The sequence below is a fragment of the Elephantulus edwardii genome, unplaced genomic scaffold, assembly GCF_000299155.1.
Source record: "Elephantulus edwardii isolate Elephantulus edwardi_28Jun2011 unplaced genomic scaffold, EleEdw1.0 scaffold00007, whole genome shotgun sequence".
Taxonomy (NCBI): Eukaryota; Metazoa; Chordata; class Mammalia; order Macroscelidea; family Macroscelididae; genus Elephantulus; species Elephantulus edwardii.
Genome location: NW_006399757.1, coordinates 3,516,755 through 3,538,759, shown reverse-complemented (window position 1 = coordinate 3,538,759; position 22,005 = coordinate 3,516,755). Strand labels below are relative to the sequence as shown.

At 38.9% G+C, this 22,005-nt stretch overlaps 1 protein-coding gene across 1 annotated transcript; it reads left to right on the top strand.

The window, feature by feature from the left end:
• Positions 1-2,400: 2,400 nt before the first annotated feature.
• Positions 2,401-21,737, top strand: ASNS (asparagine synthetase (glutamine-hydrolyzing)). The gene is made up of 11 exons (XM_006880232.1): positions 2,401-2,653; positions 8,461-8,698; positions 12,325-12,510; positions 12,761-12,862; positions 14,421-14,548; positions 15,965-16,091; positions 17,824-17,930; positions 18,419-18,519; positions 19,963-20,044; positions 20,134-20,289; positions 21,399-21,737. The coding sequence occupies exons 1-11, from the start codon at positions 2,405-2,407 to the stop codon at positions 21,606-21,608; spliced, it is 1,686 nt and encodes a 561-aa protein (XP_006880294.1). The 5' UTR covers positions 2,401-2,404; the 3' UTR covers positions 21,609-21,737.
• Positions 21,738-22,005: the final 268 nt, after the last annotated feature.

Here is a 22,005-nt window from a genome sequence, read left to right as displayed (position 1 = left end):
TTAAATTAATTTACTATTTTAATGTGGCTGCCAGGGTATTTAAAATTGCATGTAACCCACATAATTCTGTTAGAAAGGACTGTACTAAAAGCTTGTGAAGGACCATGGAAAATGACTGGAAACAGGCAACAGCAGTAAGAAAAAGCATTACAAGAGGCCCTTTACCCTCCAATAGGACAGGAGCCAATAAAACTCATGGGTTATAGTTCTAATTTTCTTTTCCCTACTGACAGTGTTTCACAAACTTTCTTGTTCCTCCTATTAAGGTGATTAAGGGCATCTGATGGCATGCTTAACGCTAGGATTCACTAACCAGCATTAAGGCGACTTAGTTGTAAATGGTTCAGTGATTACCTCACGTGATTTCAGAGTCCTTTCCATAACTCACTTTTATCTGTTATAAGATCAATGGTAGTCAACCCATTTAAATTCTTGATGCATTTAACCACCTAATGTCAGAGTGAATATTTCTTTACAGGTTGTTCCACCAGGGCAAGAAAGGGGACTCTCTAGGGTGTGCGATTCTTCATTTCTAAGTTGTTTCAGTTTGTGCCATTTTCCATTACAGGCAGTCCCTTGCTAACAATTTCTTAAGGAACCAATGCTTTTAGAGTCTTTTATAGTAAGAAATTGAGGTACATAAAATGATGCATAATTGGACACTATTATGTGATACACATACTACTGTGTTATTAAGGGAGCTCTGGTAGCCTAGTGGCAAGAAGCTGCACTGCAAAACTGAAGGTACACAGTTAGAGGCCACTGGCTGGGCGGTCTCCTCCCATGTTTTAGCTGCCTCCAGAAACACACCGGAGGCTCAGCTGTGGGTCAGTTCTGACTCTACCTACACAACAACTGTGTTATTATGTTAAAGATGTTCTGGTATGTCTAGAAACATTCCTTTAAAGTTTGGGGTTTTTTTTATGCATAGAAAGATATGTACAAGTATACTATACGTATTTGACTAACTGGTCTACATAAAACTGTACCCAACTGTCGTAGAAATCTGATTTAAAGTATTTAGGAACAGATGTCAGTCTTAATCTAGAGACTGCCTGTAATTAGATCTTAATTGAAGACAAAGAAAGTTTTGGTTTATATAGATATAAACAAAAAATACAATAAAAATCCTTAGACTGGTTGCTCAAGCTTACCCAGAATGATTGATATAACTTAAGTGTATGTGTTTGTGTATTAGAGATTTGGCCCTTATATCTGCTGCTTTTGCTGAAAATTGCATTTTTTTAAAAAAATGAATATAGTTATCTTTCAAGTTATAGTTATTTTTGAAAGATAGGTATTTGAGAATCCAGATAAAAAAGGATTTTGTTTAACGGCAGAGAACTTGAAGTTCTGAGGTAATCAGCATTTGTAGAACTTCATTCTTTCCTGGGCTGCAGGGTTGAACCAAATTGTTTTTCAGGGAAAGTTTTGCTGTCTTTGTCTTTCCTACTTTGCTTTCTTACTGACCAGTGCAGCTTTGAAACAGAAATATTTGTCATTTAGAATATATTACAGAGCCATGTGGGTCAGTGGTTACCTGGTCAGCTGATAATGGAAAGGTTAGCAGTTTGAACCCACTGACTGGCTCCACAGAGGACAGACCTTGTGATCTGCTCCCATAAAGAGTCCAGCCTCGAAAACTGTGAAACATTTCTCTGTCATGTGACATTACTGTATGTCAAAAATCAACTCAGTAGCACCTGAAAACAAAAACATGCTTCTATAATGAATATTTTTTATTTTCTGTCAACCTGAAATGTTTCATTAGCTATGAATATTTTATTAGCTATGAAGATATTCTATGAAGAATATCTGGTAATCAAATTATAAAGCTTTTTTGCTGTAGAATTTTTTGGACCACATTTGCCTAAATCACTTAGAGGTGGGCTAAGTTGTGAAATGTTTGTAAGAGCTTTGGATCTTAAGATTCCACTTTAATGATACATGTGATCTTCTCTTCTACTGATTATATTCTTTCTACAGGTAATTTAGGTTAAGGGGGCATTTCATTGTCAGGAGACTCAGGAGCAATCTAATCTCTAGGCTTTCAAGACATTGAAGTGGAGAGAGGGGGCTAGGGTATATGACTACATTGGAGTCAGTCTGTATGTTTATCTGTACCTTGAGAGCCACCTAGGATATAGGGTGAGAGGGGTCCCGAATGCTGAACTATTGTGACTGGTTAGATGTGAAGGTCATCTGTCTTTGAATGTCTGTGAAGAAATGAAATCATTCTCTTAAACTCTGAGCTTATTGTTGTAAGTAAGACAGGTTATATTTCAGTCTTTGAAGGGGTTTATGTGAGTTTCTGGGTGCAGATTTAACACAGACTTGGAGTTGATATTGAATATCTGTTTGCCCCACTTTTCTCTCCACAGAGAGCCCGTGGTGCCCCTCCACCATGTGTGGCATTTGGGCCCTCTTTGGCAGCGATGAGTGCCTGTCAGTTCAGTGTCTGAGTGCTATGAAGATTGCACACAGGGGCCCAGATGCCTTTCGTTTTGAGAATGTCAATGGCTACACCAACTGCTGCTTTGGATTTCATCGGTTGGCAGTGGTTGACCCACTGTTTGGAATGCAGCCAATTCGCCTGAAGAAATACCCTTACTTGTGGCTCTGTTACAATGGTGAAATCTACAACCATAAAGAGGTAAACCAGTTGAGACCAGAAGATAGCTGGATGTGATTAAACCTCCAGCTGCTTAGTGATGATAGCATGCATTTTTCATGATGCTTTTTACTTTCCATATTCGTTATTAGCTCCCACTGTATAGCCAGGACATCTATGTAACAACAGGTAAAATATCTAAGACACAGTAAGTCAATAAAAATGACAACTAGGATTTCTGTTTATTGACTCCTGATGGAATTTTGTGTATAGATGTATGTTGCATGTGTAATTTACGTGTTAGTTACGGTGGTAAATAAAAGGCAAGCCTGCACACTATGGCATCTGTTAGGTAGGGAAGCAGACAAAAAAAAAGAGAATTCTTGAACATTATTGTCAGTGTCCTGTAAAAATAAACATGAGACTGATGGAAACGAAAGGCCTGATTTCAGAAAGGGTGGCCAGAGAAGGCCGCTTGAAGTGGCACTTGAACTGAGACCTCATGGGCATGGATCAGTTAACAGTGTAGTGTTGTATGTTGTTGAGTTAGAACTAACTCATAACTGACCCTCCCGCAGGTTTTCAGATGCTGTAATTCACTTGAGAGGAAATTGTGCATTTTTCTCCTGAGCAGCTGGTGGATTCTAACTGCCTTTGGCTTGGCAGCTCAACTCCTTACCCACTAGGCCACCAGAGTTCCCTAATTGTAAATTAGGAAGGAAAAACAATGTTCTCTAGACTGGTAGATTCGAACTGCCTTCCTTTGGGTTGACAGTGCAACTCTTTGCCAGTAATTCCACAGAAAAAGAGTAAGTGTAGAAATCCCCAGGGTTGGAAAGGAGCCCAGAAATGGAAGTTAAATAATAAGGAAAAGAAGCAGGTGGAGGGGTTGGAAAAAATAGGCAGGGCCAGATTAGTAAGGACATAGAAGTCATAGTATACTGTTGGAATCTTTGAAGAGCAGTGGCTTTTTGAAGATTTTAAGGCAAGGGTAGAATTTAAGTGGGAGTGGCATCCACGACCTAAATAACATGCCTCTGGAAACTATGAACTTTGGTAAATATCGATAGTTGTAGAGGAGCTTCAGGTCTTTTGTTCATAGGGTCGCTAGGAGTCGTGCTCAACTCGAAGGCAATAAAAAACAACAATATTATCAGAAAACCATACTTCTGCCTGCCTGCCAAGAGAAAGCTAGTCTTAGAGTTGGGTTGGAATGGAAGAGCAGTTATTTTCTTATATATTGCTGTGTAGGAGATGGCATCTTTGGTGGCCTGGTAGTAAAAAGTTGCTATGCAGTTCCCAAAGGCATCCACCAGCTTGCTCCGAGGGAGAAGGAGCAGTTTGTCTGCCTCTGAAAGCCTGACAGAGTGTCAGCGATGGATTGGTTCTGCCTTGATGCTATACAACAACACTATATAGGACATAAGGAGTATGAGCTTCCCACATCTGTCTTCCCACCTTGAAAGTTTCAAGGCCTTCTATAGCGGAGAAATAAGACAGTAGAATATGTGATATTGTTCCATAATATCTTCTCTTGTCCCAGTTTTCCAGCCTGGTGATTGTATCCCGGATTAATTGGCTAGATATTGTCGAGGTTCCAGAAAGGAGCAAGTCTTTTTAATAGATTGCAGGGTTTAAGGATAATAAATCTCCGCTATAGATTGTATGGACAGGTAAGCAACATCAAACAACTTCAATTTGGTAAGGAAGTTTTATCAAACCTAAAAAGAAAACTCTTTTTTAAAAAGAGTTCTAGGAAGAATGATACTTTTTTTTTTTTTACCTATTAATGGCAAACACCCTTTTTAATTTATTTATTTATTTATTTTTTTTACAGAGGTTTTGGATTTCCATTCATTCATTGCCACAATTTTCTCCCTGCCCACCCCTCACCACCAGCTTGCTTCCCCCTCCGAAGAGAGGAAAAAAAAAAAGAAAGAAAAAAAATTCCTTCATTAGTGTACAATTCCCACGTCCCTTCCCCCCACCCCCCATCCCGAGTAGTGAATTGAAAAGTGATTTTGTTTATTAAGGCCACTGGGAATGGTTAATGTGATTGTTGTTATGTGCCATTGAGTTCAAACCAACACAAAGCTGACCTTCGAGAAGGTTTTCAGAGGCTGTAAATTGCATGGGAGGAGACTGCTTGCTCATCTTTGTCCTTTGGAACCTTTGGATTTGCAGTGTAATTAATTCCTTAACCAGTAGACTACCAGATGAGTAAAGTGTAAAGGAACCTCTTAAGGATGTTTCATATACAAGTGGGGGGACTCAAGGAGCAGACTCAGTGTTTTCCTGGAGGATCACCCTCCTCCCTACGTGGCAGAGCTCAAAGCAGAATCTTAAGAGAACAAAAAGAACTGAGTCATCTCCATTGATAACAGGATGTCCTCCTTCCATTGTTAACAGGATGTTATTATCTTGAATTGTGTGTTCACAGAGTGATTTTACATACTGGCCATCAGAGTTGCCAGATTAACTCAGAAGGGTCCAACCCACTTTTTCCTTCAGTTAATCTTTTAGGGATTCTTCCCTTCCAAGTTTTCAGGGAAACTTGGACTCCTGTGGGTGTTGGAGTTGTTTCTCCACTCACAGGTGCTAGCAGGACCTTGTTCCTATAAGTCTTAATAGCCTCCTGTCTTGGAGTAATAAAATGCTGAAGAGAATTGTTTTACTTATGTGATTGGGAAAGGCTTCCTGTGTGTCTGTCAAAAGAACAGTATGTCCTGGAGAAGGTATAGCCCTTGTGCTCCTTGGAGGCAAGGATGGCAAAGCTTTGTCTCATATTTTGTGCATGTTGTTAGGGAGGACCAGGTGTTTGGAAAAGGTGGTGGGTCAGTGAAAGAGAGGAAGACCCTCAACGAGATAGATGGATACAGTGTATCAGTGGATTAAGTATATTGGAGATGATAAGGATAGGACAGGGTTCAGATTCATTGTTCATAGGGTACATCATAGTCTACTCCACAGCACCTAGCAACAACAAACTTCAGGGAGGTTTAGGGGCTTCCTTAATCTATAGGAAGGCTGGGGAGCAGTGGCTCCTGTGTCTTCTTGGCATCTTGGTACAATTTAGCAAGAGCTTATTTGAGTCTCATTTGTGCCCTCAACTACCTGAAGACTGAGAAGCTCATGGGGTACGAAGCTTGTAGGAGACCCCTTGGGTTTCAGTGACAGTGAGTGTAAGCCCATTGTAGCTTTGAATAAGCTTGTGAACCCCAAGCCTTGGAATGATTCCCTTAAGAAATGATTTGCATACTTCACCTGTTTTAAAAGTTCTGGTGGGATAAGCTTCTGCTCACCCAGTAAAAGGGTACAATAAGTAACAGATATTTAACCCCTCATCATGGGGCCCTGAGCATGAAATCTTCCTGCCAATCTTTTCGGAATCACTACTTAAATGTTATATAGGCTCAACTAGAGGATGAGAGATGGGTGTATGGGGGTTGTTTCCCAGGCACATTTCACATTTATATTGGTTTACATAAAAACGTTATATACATTGTGCTTCATGCATTCCTCCATTCACATTTTTTAACCACCTGCTTAATAACACTTATCACTATTCCCCCCTCTTTAAAAAAATCATGGCTAATGCTGCTTGCTCTTAATGACTTGCTTCATAAAAGCTCCTAACTACTTGATAACAAGATAGAGCTGGGGCTGAGAAGCTTGCTCACCTTACCAGCTAGCTACCCGCCTGAAGCTTGATGGCACTTGAGATGCTTAGCTTCCTCCTTTTTTACAATTTTTCAGGGGCTTTATTTCTGAGAGGCCAAGGATATGGTATGAGATAGCTTTTCTTCTGCTCAAGCATCTTGTTGGTGGGTGCTATTACATTAGAACTACCTGAACTGACCCTTTTTAAATTTTAGTTCACTGCCGTCAGGCTGATTCTGGCCTAAAGATTTGCTGGTCGCCATCTTCAGGTCCATTTCCATGCTCTAATCTTCTGGGCTACCTCACGGCGGTTCTGGAATAAACAGAAGCTAGTGCCTGGGCTTGGAGCCCTAGCCTAGCCTCCTTAGCCTCCTCTGTCTGGTCCCTGTTAAGAGTGCCGAGGATTTTAAGGCAGGGATAGAATTAAAAGTTCAGACAATATCATGTTTGAAGCTTTCACATAATACTGCTACTGGAATATTTATTGCTTGCATGTTTCCCTTAAGCATAGCCAAAAGCCAAGAAGGTGGCCCAATGCAGTGGAATATAAGAAGTAAGTTCCCCCCAAATTGGAACCACTTTCTAATATGCTGAAAACTTACTCTTGGATTGAGGCTGCATGAAATGATAGAAATTCTTAACCTAAGAAGCTGAGTTTGATAGCATGTGCTTGATAATTTTGGGTTCTTTTATGACACTATCAGCTGGCCTTTCAGTATAGGAACTGACTTTTTACTTGAATGGTATTACTGCTTTTACTCATCATAAAAATTAAATACTTTGCAAGTACTTCTAATCTAAATTTTATTATTCTGGTACTTTTATTCTAAATATATCCTATTTTAAAAAACAAATTTGGTTTCCAGCAATCATCTAAAGCTTTTGCAGTGTGAACAGCTAGAGCTCTTATCTAAAAAAATAGAATGTATGTTTTAGGCCCAAGTGAACTATTCCTGAACTGAATATTCTAGAAGTAATAAAAGAACCAGTGCTTTTTTTTTTACCCTCCTCCTTGGAACCTTACTTTAAAGCTACTGCTATAGGCATAGAAGAATTGAATGTTGTGGTCCACATCCAGGGACCAACAGGTTCATTTTGAAATGTTTCTCTATCATTATGATGGGATAATTTGTCAGGGAATGGTAGCAGATATGGCTGTCCTTTTGCTGTAAGTCTTTAAAGCTGAACTGGAAGAACCTTAGCTGGTAATATATCCCCAAACTGCAAGACAGTGGCAGAAGATAAGTTTTTAAACTCCTGGAACCTGGGCAACCTAGTTTCTTAACTTATGCACATATATCATATGCACACATACACACATGCACACACATATAATACACAGTGTGTATTATATACAGAATTGTTAAGTACCCTTGAGTTTTGGAGCTGACCCTTCAGTGGGTTTTCAGAGACAGTAAATAAATCACATGAGAGAAGATTTCCCATCTTTCTCCCGCAGAGCAACTGGTGGATTTCAACTTTGTTCCTTCAGGTTGGCAGCACAGCTCCTTACCACTGAGCCACTTGTTAATGTGTACTGTCAAGTCGGAATGCACTCAAAGCTGAGCATACAGCAGGTTTTCAGAGACAATAAATTATGAGGAGATGGCCCATCTTTCTCCTGTGAAGCAGCTGGTGAATTCGAGCTGCGTACGTTTGGATATTTATAAAATTCCCTAAGCCACTAGGGCGCTCTGGTGGCCTAGTGGTAATAAGTGGTGCTGCGATCTGGAAAGCACACAGTTTGAATCCACCAGCTACTGCATGGGAGAAGGATGAGCAGTCTCCTCTTATTCGATTAACTGCCTCTGAAAATCTTCTGGAGAGCCAGCTATGGGTCAGTTCCAGTTCAGCAGTACACAGGAACAAGCCACTAGCGCTCCCTATACCATACATAGTATATGTGTATTTGTCCATCTGTTACTTTTATTATTTTGGTACATTGCCTCATTCTTTTTATCAGGATGCAAATGAAGTAGTTACAGGTTTAGCTTTATGTTGTAAAGAATTTGCTGAATGCTAAGTGAGTTCAGATGTGCTGCATTGATGCCATTGTTCTTTGAAATTATTAAAATGTATGGGATGATGTTAGAGCATGAAAGTAAGTAGTAAAGCATCATTGCAATGAACAACTATTAGTGACTACACAGAGGTTCTAATGCTTTTAATTTTGCTGTTGTTTTTTTAAGTTGCAACGCCAGTTTGGATTTGATTACCAGACCAGAGTGGATGGTGAGATTATCCTTCATCTTTATGACAAAGATGGAATTGAGCAAACGGTCTCCATGTTGGATGGCGTGTTTGCTTTTATTTTACTGGACACTGCCAATAAAAAAGTATTCCTGGGACGAGATACCTATGGAGTCAGACCTTTGTTTAAAGCCCTGACAGAAGATGGGTTTTTGGCTGTATGTTCAGAAGCTAAAGGTAATGGAAGAATTTTTTTGTAGATTTCCACTCTTGTCCTAGTTTGATTATTTTCTTATAAATCATATTTGCATATCTTTGAGGGGCCAATCCAAAATTTTACAGGTGACTTTGTAGGTGAGTCCTGGGCCCTTTTAAAAAAAAGATATTTGACTAGTTTTTATTATTTCTGATAAACCTAAGCTCCAAATATACCTATTAAGTTGTTTTTAAACTAATCTTTTCTATTGCGCAACATTTATACAATATATTTACCGTTTTCTAGAATATACGCCCATCAGCTGTAATCACATTGAACAATTTATGCGATCAGCAACAGTATTCATTTTTTTTTTTAACAGTATTCATTTTTAAAACATTTGAATCACCCCAAACAGAAACTGTATCTATTAAGCAACAACTCCTCATTTCATTTATACTCATATGTTTTCTAGATATTTCTTATAAATGGAATTTTGCAACATTTATCCATTTGCAACTGACTTCATCCAGCATATTTTCAAGGGTCATCCATACTTTAGCATGTGTAAGAATTTAGTTTCTGTTCATAGTTGAATAACATTCCATTTTATGTATATTTCACATTTTGTTTATTCATTTATCTGGGATGGACATATAAGTGGTTGTTTTCTTTGCTATTTTATTATGTGTCGTCAGTATGGAACCAATTCTTAGCTGACCCTCCAGCTGGCTGTCAGAGGCTGTCAGTTGCACAGGAGGAGATTTCCCATCTTTCTCCTAAGGAATAGCTGGCGGATTCAACTCCTTACCTAATAGGGCACCCAGAGCTCCCATAGCTATTGCTGATAAAGCTGCGGTTAGCAATAGTGGAAAAGTAACTGCTTGTAGTCCTGCTTTTAATTCTTTTGGGTAGGTGTGTGCCCAGGAGTGGAATTGCAAAGCTTTGCTATTAAATTTATTCTATTTTTTAATACTAAAATTCTGTAATCCTTAAAGGATAAGAGTGGCATCATATAATTTTTGTTATGTTTCATCTGTCTTGATCCCATGTGTTGTTTCAAGTTTTCCTTTACTTCAGTGTAGTTCTGTGCTGGGGTTATAACATAAGGTAATATTTATTTAACAGTTTTTAACAATAAACTAGAAGGAAGTGGATTTTCTTTTAAACTTTTACCTAAATAGTAATACTGTCCTAAAATCTGCCTTAAGTCTTCTCACTCAATGTTCATTCCTGGTGTTTTCAGAAACACAGTTAAGAGATCCATAGAAGGGGCCTCATGACACTAGTTGCAGTGTGTATGCTGACAGGTACCATATTCCTCTTGGTTTGTTTGTAGCAATTCTAATATCAAATGGCAGAAAATAAAGATGTACAATTACTTTCCTTTTCGGAAACTTAGCAGATAACCCAAGAGAAAAGTAGACTCCTTAGATCTTTTTGTATTCTCTTCAGCCTGAAGATAACTTGATACGAAATTATAATTTCACGTCCAAGTTAGTCTCTGAAATTTCTAGAGTCTGTTTTGGTTTCTGTATCTTTCTTATCACCACCCTTTTCTAGACTCAGTGATCTCATCTAGAATTCTGCAGTGGTTTCCTTTCCTCCTAATATGAAAAACAAACAAACAAAACCCCAACCAGCCTGACCAAATCCTTTCTGCTTTAAACCTTTTAATGACTTTCAGTCTCCAAGGAGCTCTGTGGGCCTACTGTGTTATGATGCCAACCCAAAGGAAAGTGGTTTGAATCCACCAGCTGCTCCTCCAGAGAAAGATAGGCAATCTCTCTCCCCTTCCAAGATTTGTAGTTTCTGAAAACCTGTTGAAGGGTCAGCTATGATGTGATTCTGGTTTGATGGCAGTGAGTTGTCTTCTCTTAATGGAATTGTGAGCCGACTTGGGGTTCACTAACTAGTGAGGATTTGGATCCCTTGTTTGGTCTTTGAGGAATGCAACACTGCACAGTAGAAACTGGGTGAAATAAGTACAGATTGTAAATCGTGAGGACCATTCTGTGTATATAGACCGTTATTGCTTGTAATAAAACATTAATTTTATATTAACAGTCCAGGTGATGTCAGTTTAGTTATACTTTTTTCTGAATGAGAATTTATTCAGAACATTTACATTATGTTTTATCCAAATACAATGTATAAAATGTAGTCAAGGGGGGTACCTGTTGGACTTCTTCATATCTGACTTTAAAATACCTAGGAGTGAGTTGTTTTATTTGTTGAAGATCTGAGGATAGGGATTGGTTTGGGTTTGTCTCTCTCTTTTTTTTTTTTTAAATTTTAATGAAAGTTTACAGGGACTTAGGGTTTTCAGTCATTCATTGTTGCACTTGTCTCCCTGCTGCGCGTGCGCGCGCGCGCGCGCACACACACACACACACACACACACACACACGCAATTTACTCTTCTTGAAAAGTAAAAGAAAAACTCTTTCATTGTTATGCAGTCCCTCCCTCCAAGTCCACTCCACTGTGCAGTCTTTTTGTTCTGGACTCCTGTCATGACAATAATACCCAAAACAGTTCTCTCCCTCATCTGTTTCAATGCAGTATACATTATTCATCCCCTCCTCTGTCTTCCCTCAACCCTGATATCAGTCAGGTCAGTCTTGTTTTACAAGAGTGGCCATATATAGTATTTGTCCATTTGTGACTGAGATATTTCACTCAGCATAATGTCCTCCAGGGTCACCTATTTTGTATAATATTTCATGAGTTACTTGTTTTCAGTGCTGCATAGTATTCCATTGTGTGAATATATCAGAGCTTCTCCATTCATTCATTTGTTGATGGGCACTTGGGTTGTTTCCAGCTCATTGCTATTGCGAACAAAGCCATAATAAACATTGGTGTGCATATATCTGCTTGGGTGGCAATTATGCTTTATTTAGGGTAAATTCCCAGTAATAGAATTACTGGGTCAAATAAGTGCCATACAGCCTTCCATAGTGGTTGCAGGGTGTTGAAAATTCACATAGCAAAACATACACCAATTCAGCAATTTATACACGTGTGACTAAGAGAACAATGTTCAGGACAGATATTCTTCACTAATTAAGCTAAACTAATGTTTATTCAAATACTTTTGGTTGAAAGTATAAAAATTACCTTCAAGGGCCTTTGTTTTGGTGTTCTCAATGACTCCACAATTCTGGGTTCCATGAGAATATGAAAATTCTGATAAGTACTTCCCCCCAGACTGTTTTCTTAAAAGACTTCCAAATGAACAACAAATGACTGGAAAATATCATAACATTGAGTTTTAAGTGTCTATTTGTTTCATAGATGTATCTTAATGTTAATTCTTTTATTATATTTTCATATTTATAACATTTTCTTGATCTGAAATTCTAGGGAAAAGAAATTGATTAGTAAAGAATTGCTTTGAAGCACTGGACATTAGTATTGCCCTGCAGTAGCTCTTTATGTCACTATTACTAGTAGGCAGTCAGCTGGTTTTGGGGTGTTTTTACTTTTCTGGTGTTTTACTTATGTAATGGACATGTATTTGTAACTTTTTTTTTAAAAGGAAACTAGGAATTGATTGGATATTAACCTGTGAAGCTTATTGTGAAGTATCATCATCTAATTTGAATAAAGCTATCTTTATGATTGACTAGAGAGCAACTAACAACTTCTCTTTGATTTGTAGGCCTTGTTAACTTGAAACACTCCATGACTCCATTTTTAAAAGTGGAGCCTTTTCTTCCGGGACACTATGAAGTGTTGGACTTAAAGCCCAGTGGCAAAGTTGTATCTGTGGAAATGGTCAAGTATCATCAATGTCGAGATGAACCCCGGCACGCCCTCTATGACAATGTGGAGAAACTCTTCCCAGGTAACAGGCACCCAGCACCCATTCCCTAGCTCTGTCCCCAGTGAGAAAAAGTGTTACTCTTGCAGCATGTGGATGATTTAAGTTGGAATACCTACTTGTTTAATTTGGAGATTTTGGTGATTCGCTGTTGAGTGAGCTCCACTGCTCAGCAAATACTGTTGAAGATGCAGAAAATTGTGTGCCTTATTTCCAACAGCGAATTTAGCCCGTGCTTGTCTGTCTGCCTTTCATTTATTTCATGCATTTGTAGGTTTTGAGATAGAAACCGTGAAGAACAACCTCAGGATCCTTTTTAACAATGCTGTTAAGAAACGTTTGATGACAGAAAGAAGGATCGGCTGCCTTTTATCAGGTGAAGTCAATTTAAAACTCGATTGTGTTTGGTATATTTGTTTAATATAAGTGATTATATAATAATAATATAAGTGATTTGTAGCTACCTTTGAGGGTTTGATGAAAATATTTCTTAAAAAACACATCTTTTCTTCATTATAGGATGAGAAAGCTCATTTTCTGTAAGCACTCTATATGTCGTCCTATCAAGCATTTGAATTGGTAGACATCTTTAGTGATATAGCACTGCTGGCTAGTATGTTTTTTTTTTTTTTTCTGTTGTGCACTGTTGAGTGAACCGACCTATAACTGACCCTCTGGCAGGTTTTCAGAGGCAGATAATCACAAGAGAGGAGATTGCCTATCTTTCTCCTGTAAGGCAGCTGGTGGATACAGTCATGTGCCTTTGGGATTGCAGTGCAGATTTTTACCATTAGGCTGCCAGAGCTCCCTGCTGGGTAGTAGGTTATTGTTGTTGATATTGTGTACCGTGATGTCAGAACTGGCCCGTAGCTGACTCTCCAGTGGATTTTCAGAGACCGTAAATTGCTCTGAGGGAGATTATCCTTCTCCCGTGGAGCAGTTGGTGGATTCAAACTGTGTGTCTTTGGGATTGTAGCATAGCTTCCTGCCTCTAGGCCACCAAAGCTCTCTGCTGGGGGGTATTAACACCCTCAGTTGCAGACTGAACATTTGGAAGTTTTGAGTTCACCTCAAGGCATCTGTAGTGTCCTGATAAGTAAGGAGTTGTGCTCCCAAACCAAAGGCAGGTTCGAACCAACCAGCTGCTTCTCGGGAGAAGCATGGACAGTCAGTCTCCTTCCTTGTGATTGAAAGCCTCTGAAAACCTGCTGTGAGTTGATTCCTATTCCTTGACACTGAACAACTAGAGAACTCTTGGAAGAAAGGTCTTGTGATCTGTTTCTCGGTGATCAACCTTTGAAAATCCTATACAGCAAAGATGTACTTTGACACATAATGTTGACATGAGTTAAAACCAACATCTGTATTGTTACTCTCAGCTAGGTTATTGATGTAATGGGTGGTCTTTGGAATTCTGTGTCATGGTTTTTACTAATTATGTTGTCCTATCCACTAAGACCACTGTCATCAAGTCAGTTCTGATTCTTAGTGATCCCCCATCATGTTTCTGAATCTTTGAGAATCTTTCTTCTGTGGAGTGGCTGGTGGATTCGGACTGCTGACTTTCAGATTAGCAAGCTAAACGGTCTACATGACAGCACTAGGGCTTCTTACTATTGTCATAGGCATCTTAAAGGAGACAACCAAAAAGAGGAAGACTGCCAACGAGATGGACGGTGTCTGCAACTCGTTCACACACACAGCAGTGACTGGCAAGGAGGCTGAGGAATGGGCAGGGGTGTGCTCTGATAGGGGCATTAGGACTCAGAACTGACCTGGGCCCCTACCAGTAACAGATTACTATAGTTGTATGTTGTGGTTTTCTTTTTTGGAAATTTTGTAACATGTTATCTCAGTGTGTAACAGCAGTACAGATCCTGTCTGTCCTTATTTATGCAAAGTATGTAACCGGACAATTGCTGTTTTGCTCATAGGAGGTTTAGATTCCAGCCTGGTCGCTGCCACCCTGTTGAAGCAGCTAAAAGAGGCCCAAGTTCAGTACCCTCTCCAGACATTTGCAATCGGCATGGAAGATAGTCCTGACTTACAGGCTGCTAGAAAAGTAAGAAACTGTCTGTTAACATGGTTATATGGACTTGTTATTATTAGAATGGAAATGAACAGAATATTTGATACTTGCTGTGTTGATTTGGATAATTGTTTAAATATATTACTATCACTATAATACACTGTACTCTGGTGATGTTTATGTACCAAGACTGATATATTTCTCATAAAATCTCTGTGCCGATTGTTTTGAAAATAAGTATATAGCAGGAGTGGCATCCCCTCCTGAAATAACATGGCTCCAGAAACTGTGAACTTTGATAATTGTTGTGGAGGGGCTTCAGGCCTTTTGCTCATAGGGTTACCTATGAGTCATGCTCGACTCGAAGGCAATCAGCAACAACAGTGATTGAGATTGTAGGTGTTGGGATTAGAGTTCTGTTTTCAAATCCTCACTATTGTGCAGCATCTTTTTTAGGTAGGGGGAGTAGAAATGTCTTTTATGGAATGTTGCTTGTTTATAAAGCTGTATGCTTAGGTCGTAAGCTGGGTGGTGCAATAGTTAAGTAAATGCCAGCCTGCTAAATGAAAGCTTGGTAAAAATCCACTAGCAGCACCACTGGAGAAAATTGCAACAGTCTACTTCCAGTATGAAAGAAAGATTTAGGAGTTAGCTTCTATACAGCCTCATGGGACATTTCTACTCTGCCCTTTAGGGTTGCTATTAATTGGGTTGGCACATGATTTAGGGGTTAAATGCTTTAAGACTGTAAGCAGTGGAGGACCTTATACATAAAACATGAAGGAGACCTGGTTCCTTACCTGAAATAATTTCTATAAAAAGGATAATTGAATTGATTAATGCTGAGAGGATCCACATTTGTCAAAGAAAGAAGACTGAGGCAGAGGCTATTCTATATGGCAATATCATCCTACCTGTAAAATTGGATATTTCAGGGGATTCAGAAGGAGAGTTTAGAGTGGGCCCATGCTAGACTAGAGAGAGATGAGGTGGGGGTGAAGAAGGGGGCTAATTGACTAGAAGGTTGAAGCCTCTGGGTTGGAACGGTATGACAGATTTTTCTGTCAGTGGTTGAATGAGGGACAGGGAGACTGGAGGAAGCAGAGGAAGCTTGCTAGATAGGGCTTTTAAGTAGTTAACCGAGATAATTCATCCCCCTTATTTTGCCGTTATTGTTTAATTTCGAAGTCTGAGTGGTACAAATGGTTGAAGTGCTTAACCACCAACTGGAAGGTGGGTGGTTTGAGCCCACTCAGAGGTGCCTTTGGAGGGAGGCCTGCTGATCTATTTCTGTGGATCCCAGGTCCACTCTGGAGTTACCATGAGTCAGAATCAGCTCTATAGCATCTGACTTGTTATTTATCTGGTTTTGTGAAGGACTATCATGTTTTATTTAAAGGGAAGTTCATCTTTAAATAACAAGTGTGTGAATATTTCATATGTAACCAGGTAGCAAATCATATTGGGAGTGAGCACCATGAGGTCCTCTTTAATTCTGAGGAAGGAATTCAGGCCCTGGATGAAGTCATATTTTCCTTGGAAACTTACGACATCACAACAGTTCGTGCTTCAGTAGGTAAGGTGTTCTATGAGAGTAAAAATGAAAAATGGTTTTGGTGTTTGGTTTCTGTTTTTAGTAACATGGGTTTTTTAAAAACAAAAGTTTCAAAACCACTATTAAAGAGAAACTGCAAGTAAATGACTTTGTTACCAATTGTTTAAGATCATTTGAGACTTTGCTGAATTTTGTTTGGAAGGAAGGGAACAATGATTACATGGTTAAACACTGGGTAGCCTTATTTCTATTAACCCAAAGAATAGACATACATTTTTTGTTTTCTCTTCCTAATTTCTCATTATAAAGCTTTGTGGCCTATAGTCTGAACAAAATGAGATAATAGTTCTATGCTGTAATGTATGTATTCCATAAGAAATACTCATGTTAGATGCATTTTGAATGTTACTCCTTCACAAGACTCCTAAGTCAGTAGTTGTTCTTGACTAGCAAATACTAGTGATTTTACCCCTGGACACTGTCTTGGTTTTCCAGTACTGCTGTAACAAAGCCAGGTCACAAGTGAAAGGCTTTAACAATTGTGTTTGCTCAGTTTAGGAGAGGGGAAGCCCAGCGTCAAGGTGCAGGCTCTGGGAGAGCCTTTCTCTCTCTGCCAGTACTGGAGGAAGGTCTTCTTCATTTCCTTTAGCATCTGTAGCTTGGCTTCCTGGAAATTCTCCATATCTTGGCCTGATGGCTTCCTAACACTTTGTAACCTTCATACGCTCCTGGTCTTCTTTGTTGATGGTGCTCAAGTCTCTCTTCTCACTTCCGCATGCCTTTTATCTCCTGTGAGACAAAAGTGTTAACAGATTATACCCTAGAGAAACACCCTTTCATTAACAGTTTTTGACCTAGTTAAGGGTGATGTATCCTACTTTGAATCCTCTTACACGTGATTGGCTGATTACATTGTGGGGAATGACTGCATTGATACATAGCTGTTTCTAATCATGCCTCATTGACATCTTAGAGGTGAGATTTCCAACACATAGTATAATGTATCATACTGTTAATTTTTGGAGGGCACAATTCATTCTATGAAAGATAGTGAAATTGTGGAAGGAATCCCAAAATCAGATGAAACTGTTGTTGAGCCAATATTTCTCTTTTTTAATAATCCATTAGGACACCATGGCACAGGAGTTGCCCTCAAAGGAGCAAAACATTTGGTTATTAGAAGGAAAGAAAAGTTATAATGGTTTGTGACTTTCCAACAAGCCACAGTACATAAACAGAGTATAATACCAACATTTCATGCCTTGGGAGAATAAGGTCTCAGAGGCTTCTTAATGGAAAGAAATTATGAAGAGATTAGGAAAAAGCACTTGTTTTGTAAAGTGATAAATTTCAGGAACCAATCAGACTTAGGTACTTATACAGTTAATACATTGATTATGGATTATATATACAATTTGGTGGATGGGAAGTGTCATAAAATTTGTAGATAATAGGGTTAATTCTTAGATAATTGAGGTAATTAGATCATTGTTCCATTTGGCAAAAGAAGTGGATACATGATTCTTGATACGTTGTGGGAAGTTTGTGGATTATTTTACTGCCATGGTATAACTTTTGAATTAAGAATGGTTTATTAGTAAAAGGTCATTTTGGAATCTGCACTAATACAAAATCAGATATAAGAGCAAAACTTGTAAATGTTCACAAAGGCCAAAGAAAGGCATTTTATTTATCTATTTCTTTATTTTTTGTAGGAGTTTAGCATTAATAGTATTTTCTTTCCTCATTTAAGGTATGTATTTAATCTCTAAGTATATTCGGAAGAACACAGACAGTGTGGTCATCTTCTCTGGAGAAGGTTCAGATGAACTTACACAAGGTTACATCTATTTTCACAAGGTAAATACTCTGAAATTAAATGACATCAGTTCTAGAGTAAGACAAGTATGCATTATTTGGCTGTATTGCATTTTTTATTATCCTTTCAAGTGTAACAGTCATTGCTTAATCTCTTGAGCAGTATATGGAAAAATCTGATAGTCTCTACTTTACATTTCTTTTGTGGAGAAAGAAGTCTTAATAAGTGTCAAGTAATTTTCATCTTTAAGATCAGTTGAATATCAAAACCACCTTTCTGCTATTTCTTAAACCCTTCTTGGATTATGGTATGCGTAATATGTTGATCTTACTCTCTTGTGAGAGATGACATATTTATGCATCATTTCTTGCCATGTCCAACTCACTCTTTCTCTCCCTTACTTGTTTTTCTTTGTTTTGTACCACATCTTAGGACAGGAATATGTTTAACAGGGAGAAATAAATACTGTGTGTGCCAAGGGATAAAGTGTTTGTGTCTTTTTAACTTCAGCTGTGTCTTTGTAAAATAGGCACCTTCTCCTGAAAAAGCAGAGGAAGAGAGTGAGAGGCTCCTGAAGGAACTCTACTTATTTGATGTTCTCCGTGCAGATCGAACTACCGCTGCCCATGGGTAACTTAAGGTTTTAACAAGTGATTGTAGAAAAGAAAAATTAAGGGCAGAATTATTATTTTTTTAATCTTCTTCTTTTGTCTAGGAGTTACAGTGTGACTTATATTTTTACAGTAAAAGAAGGCAGCTTACCTCTTAACTTTACTCTGAAAGAATGAGACTAAATTAAAAGGGCTGCCTTGGTGATGGTGAAGCCCATAGGCTCTTGTAGTCTGAGTTCTCATCTTTAAAACATAGTGCTCACAGCTGAGCTAAGGGAAAAGAGTTGCAGTAATGTTTTATTAAAATCTTTTTATATCCCCATGGAACAAGTACTGAGTACCTGCCATCTATGTATAATGCTGTGATGACTCCAGGGACAGGGCAGGGAAGATATAAGACATTTCATTAGATTATTAGAAGCTGTGATTCTTTGTTTCGTTTCTGATGGCTAAAGTATTCACTTGTTGGCTGGCCATGATAGAAAATAGAAGTAAATGAAAAACAGATGAGCAACTGACATGCAATATTCTAGTTGCTTTGACTGTGCCAAATTTAGATTAGTAAATAGAACCAGGATTCGGGAGACAGGTGGTAACTGCATTTGATGACACATTGCAGAGTGCTTGTTTATACTATCATCGTGTATAACTCACTAGTTAATAGTGAAACAAATACTAGATTGTCAATAAGACAAGTTGTTGTTCATAAAATAAGAATAGGTTTAACCTGGAAAACATCAGAGTCAGTAAAGTCCAGGGAGGGTACATTGTTAATGATGAGGTTGTGCATGGTTCTTAACCTATTTCAGCTTTGGGAGATAATTGTTTGGCTTTTCACAGATTGAAAAGGAAAAGCAAGAGACAAACTCTCTAGAGTTTTAGTTTCATTCTTTAGATATTGTTGAGGTTTACTGTTGAGTTGGAACCAACTCATAGCTGACCTTCCAGCAGGTATTCAGAGGCAATTTAATCACATAGGAAGTAGATTGCCCATCTCTGATGAATTTGAACACAGATCCTTAGCACTAGGCTACCAGAGCTTTCTGTTTTCATAAGAAATACCCCAGAGCTTCCTTATATGAGTTGATTGTTGTTGTATACAATCAAGTTGGAACCTACCCAGTTGACCCTGTGGAGGGTTCTCAGAGCCAGTTAATTGCATGGGAGAAGATTTCCCATCCTTCTGCCGTAGAGCTGCTGGTGGCCTTGAACTGAGTGCCTTTGGGATCATAGCACAGCTTCTTGCTACTAGGTCACCAGAGTTACAGAAGAGTTGGTTGATAGTATTATTTTTGAAAGAAGATTTTATATTCATTTAACTCTAGAGCAATCACTTAGAATTGTGGAAGTTCATAAATGTAACTTACTTAAACCTGGTTGAATTTCAAAGAAACTGTGAAGCAAAATAAACTACCAGTCACCACATACACGTTTTGATAGAGATTTTCTTTCTTCCTTTGAGCCTTGAGCTGCGAGTTCCTTTCCTGGATCATCGGTTTTCTTCCTATTACTTGTCTCTGCCACCAGAAATGAGGATTCCCAAGGTAGGAGAATTGATTCCAGATAAAAGCTTCTCCCTGGCATCAACTTTTGTTTGTAACTTTTACTGATATGCCTTATGTTTTCACGTCAGCATGGCATAGAGAAACACCTCCTGAGAGAGACATTTGAGGACTCCAACCTGCTACCTAAAGAGATTCTGTGGCGGCCGAAAGAAGCCTTCAGTGATGGAATAACCTCCGTTAAGAATTCCTGGTTTAAGATTTTACAGGACTTTGTTGAACTTCAGGTAGATTGTCTTTTTTTCTTTTTTAATTTATTACTAATTCAATGAAAATTTACAGAGACTTTGGATTTCCATTCACTCATTGTTGCATTTTTCTCCCCTCCCAAACCTCCCCCCTAGTACACTACCCTCTTGGAAAAGTAAAAGAAAAATTCTACACCACTATGCAGCCTTTGCTCTGACCTCCTGTCATGACGAAAATACCTAATCACATACCCCTTTTAAACAGTTTTCTCCCTCATCTGTTTGAATGCCATATACATACTTAAACGCATCTTTCTCAGTCTCCCCCCAACCCTGAGGTCAGTTCTGTTTTACAACAGTGTCTCCATGAAGTATTTGTCCTTTTGTGACTGAGATACTTCACTCAGTGTAATGTCCTCCAAGGTCATCCATTTTGGATAATATTGCATAAGTTCCTTGTTTTTCAGTGCAGCATAGTTAGTATTCCATTGTGTGAATATACCACAACTTCTGTATCCATTCGTTTGTTAATGGGCACTTAGGTTCTTTCCAACTCCTTGCTATTGTGAACAAAGCCGCGATAAACATGGATGTGCATATGTAGATTATCTTTTAAAACATTTTTAAGAATAAAGATTTTGATGCAGAGTTGTAATCAGTATTCATTTAATTTTTATTTTGAATGTTTTTGGATTTGGAGAAGTTCGTTTCCTAATATGAATTAAGTAGTAGGAGTAGTAGCATCTAGAATCAAAAGCTCTGGGAGCCTAGTGGGTAAGGATGTGCACTGTCAACTTAAAGGCAGGTAGTTTGAATCTATCAGTTGCTTCTTGGGAGAAAAGTGGTCATTCCGCCATGTGATTTACAGCCTTTGTAAACCCTCTGGAGGGTCATCTATGAGTCGATTGTGACTCAGCACAGAACAACAGTATCCAAGAGAGGAAATTTACCAATTACCTCTGACCTTCATGTAACACAGTTGAGTACTTCGTAGGTACCAGGTGGTCAGAGCCACAAGTAATAAGCGTATGAACATTTCTTCTAACTGCTTACATCTATGTGTATTATGGGTATTTTTAATTTTCTAAGTGATGGGTGATTTGAAGGGTCACAAACTTGATTTTGCTCTTGTCCTCTTACTCTTCTAGGTTGATGACACAATGATGGCAGCTGCTGCCGAAAAGTATCCCTTCAATACTCCTAAAACTAAAGAAGGCTACTACTACCGTCAGATCTTTGAACGCCACTACCCCGGCAGGGGTGACTGGCTGACCCACTACTGGATGCCCAAGTGGACCAATGCCACTGACCCTTCTGCCCGCACCCTGACCCATTACAAATCAGCCGCGAAAGCCTAGGCACTCTAACGTACCGCTGAAGTCAGTGTTCCTCATGAGGTGCAGAGAGACTGGAGCTGTGTGCTGGGAGCAATGACAGTCAGCCACTCCTGTTTACTTGGGAATGAAAAAAAGAAATAAAAGTCTAAACTTCAAACAGTAATTATTGTTATCGATCTTTCACAGTAGCTGGAAATTGAGCAGTTTTTGCTGCCATGTGGTAGAAGGTGAGCTTAAAAGGGGACACAGTGTGAGTGGGAAGGGCCAGCCCGCTACTGACAGCTGCTTTAGAACACGTTTGACCGTATGCAACTGTCACCTTCTTCCTGTCCTTGCACTTCGTGTGGTCACTAAGGACTCTATCAGGTTTGACCCACGCCCATATTTTTATGACCTCTGTTGTAGTGTAGTGTAATAC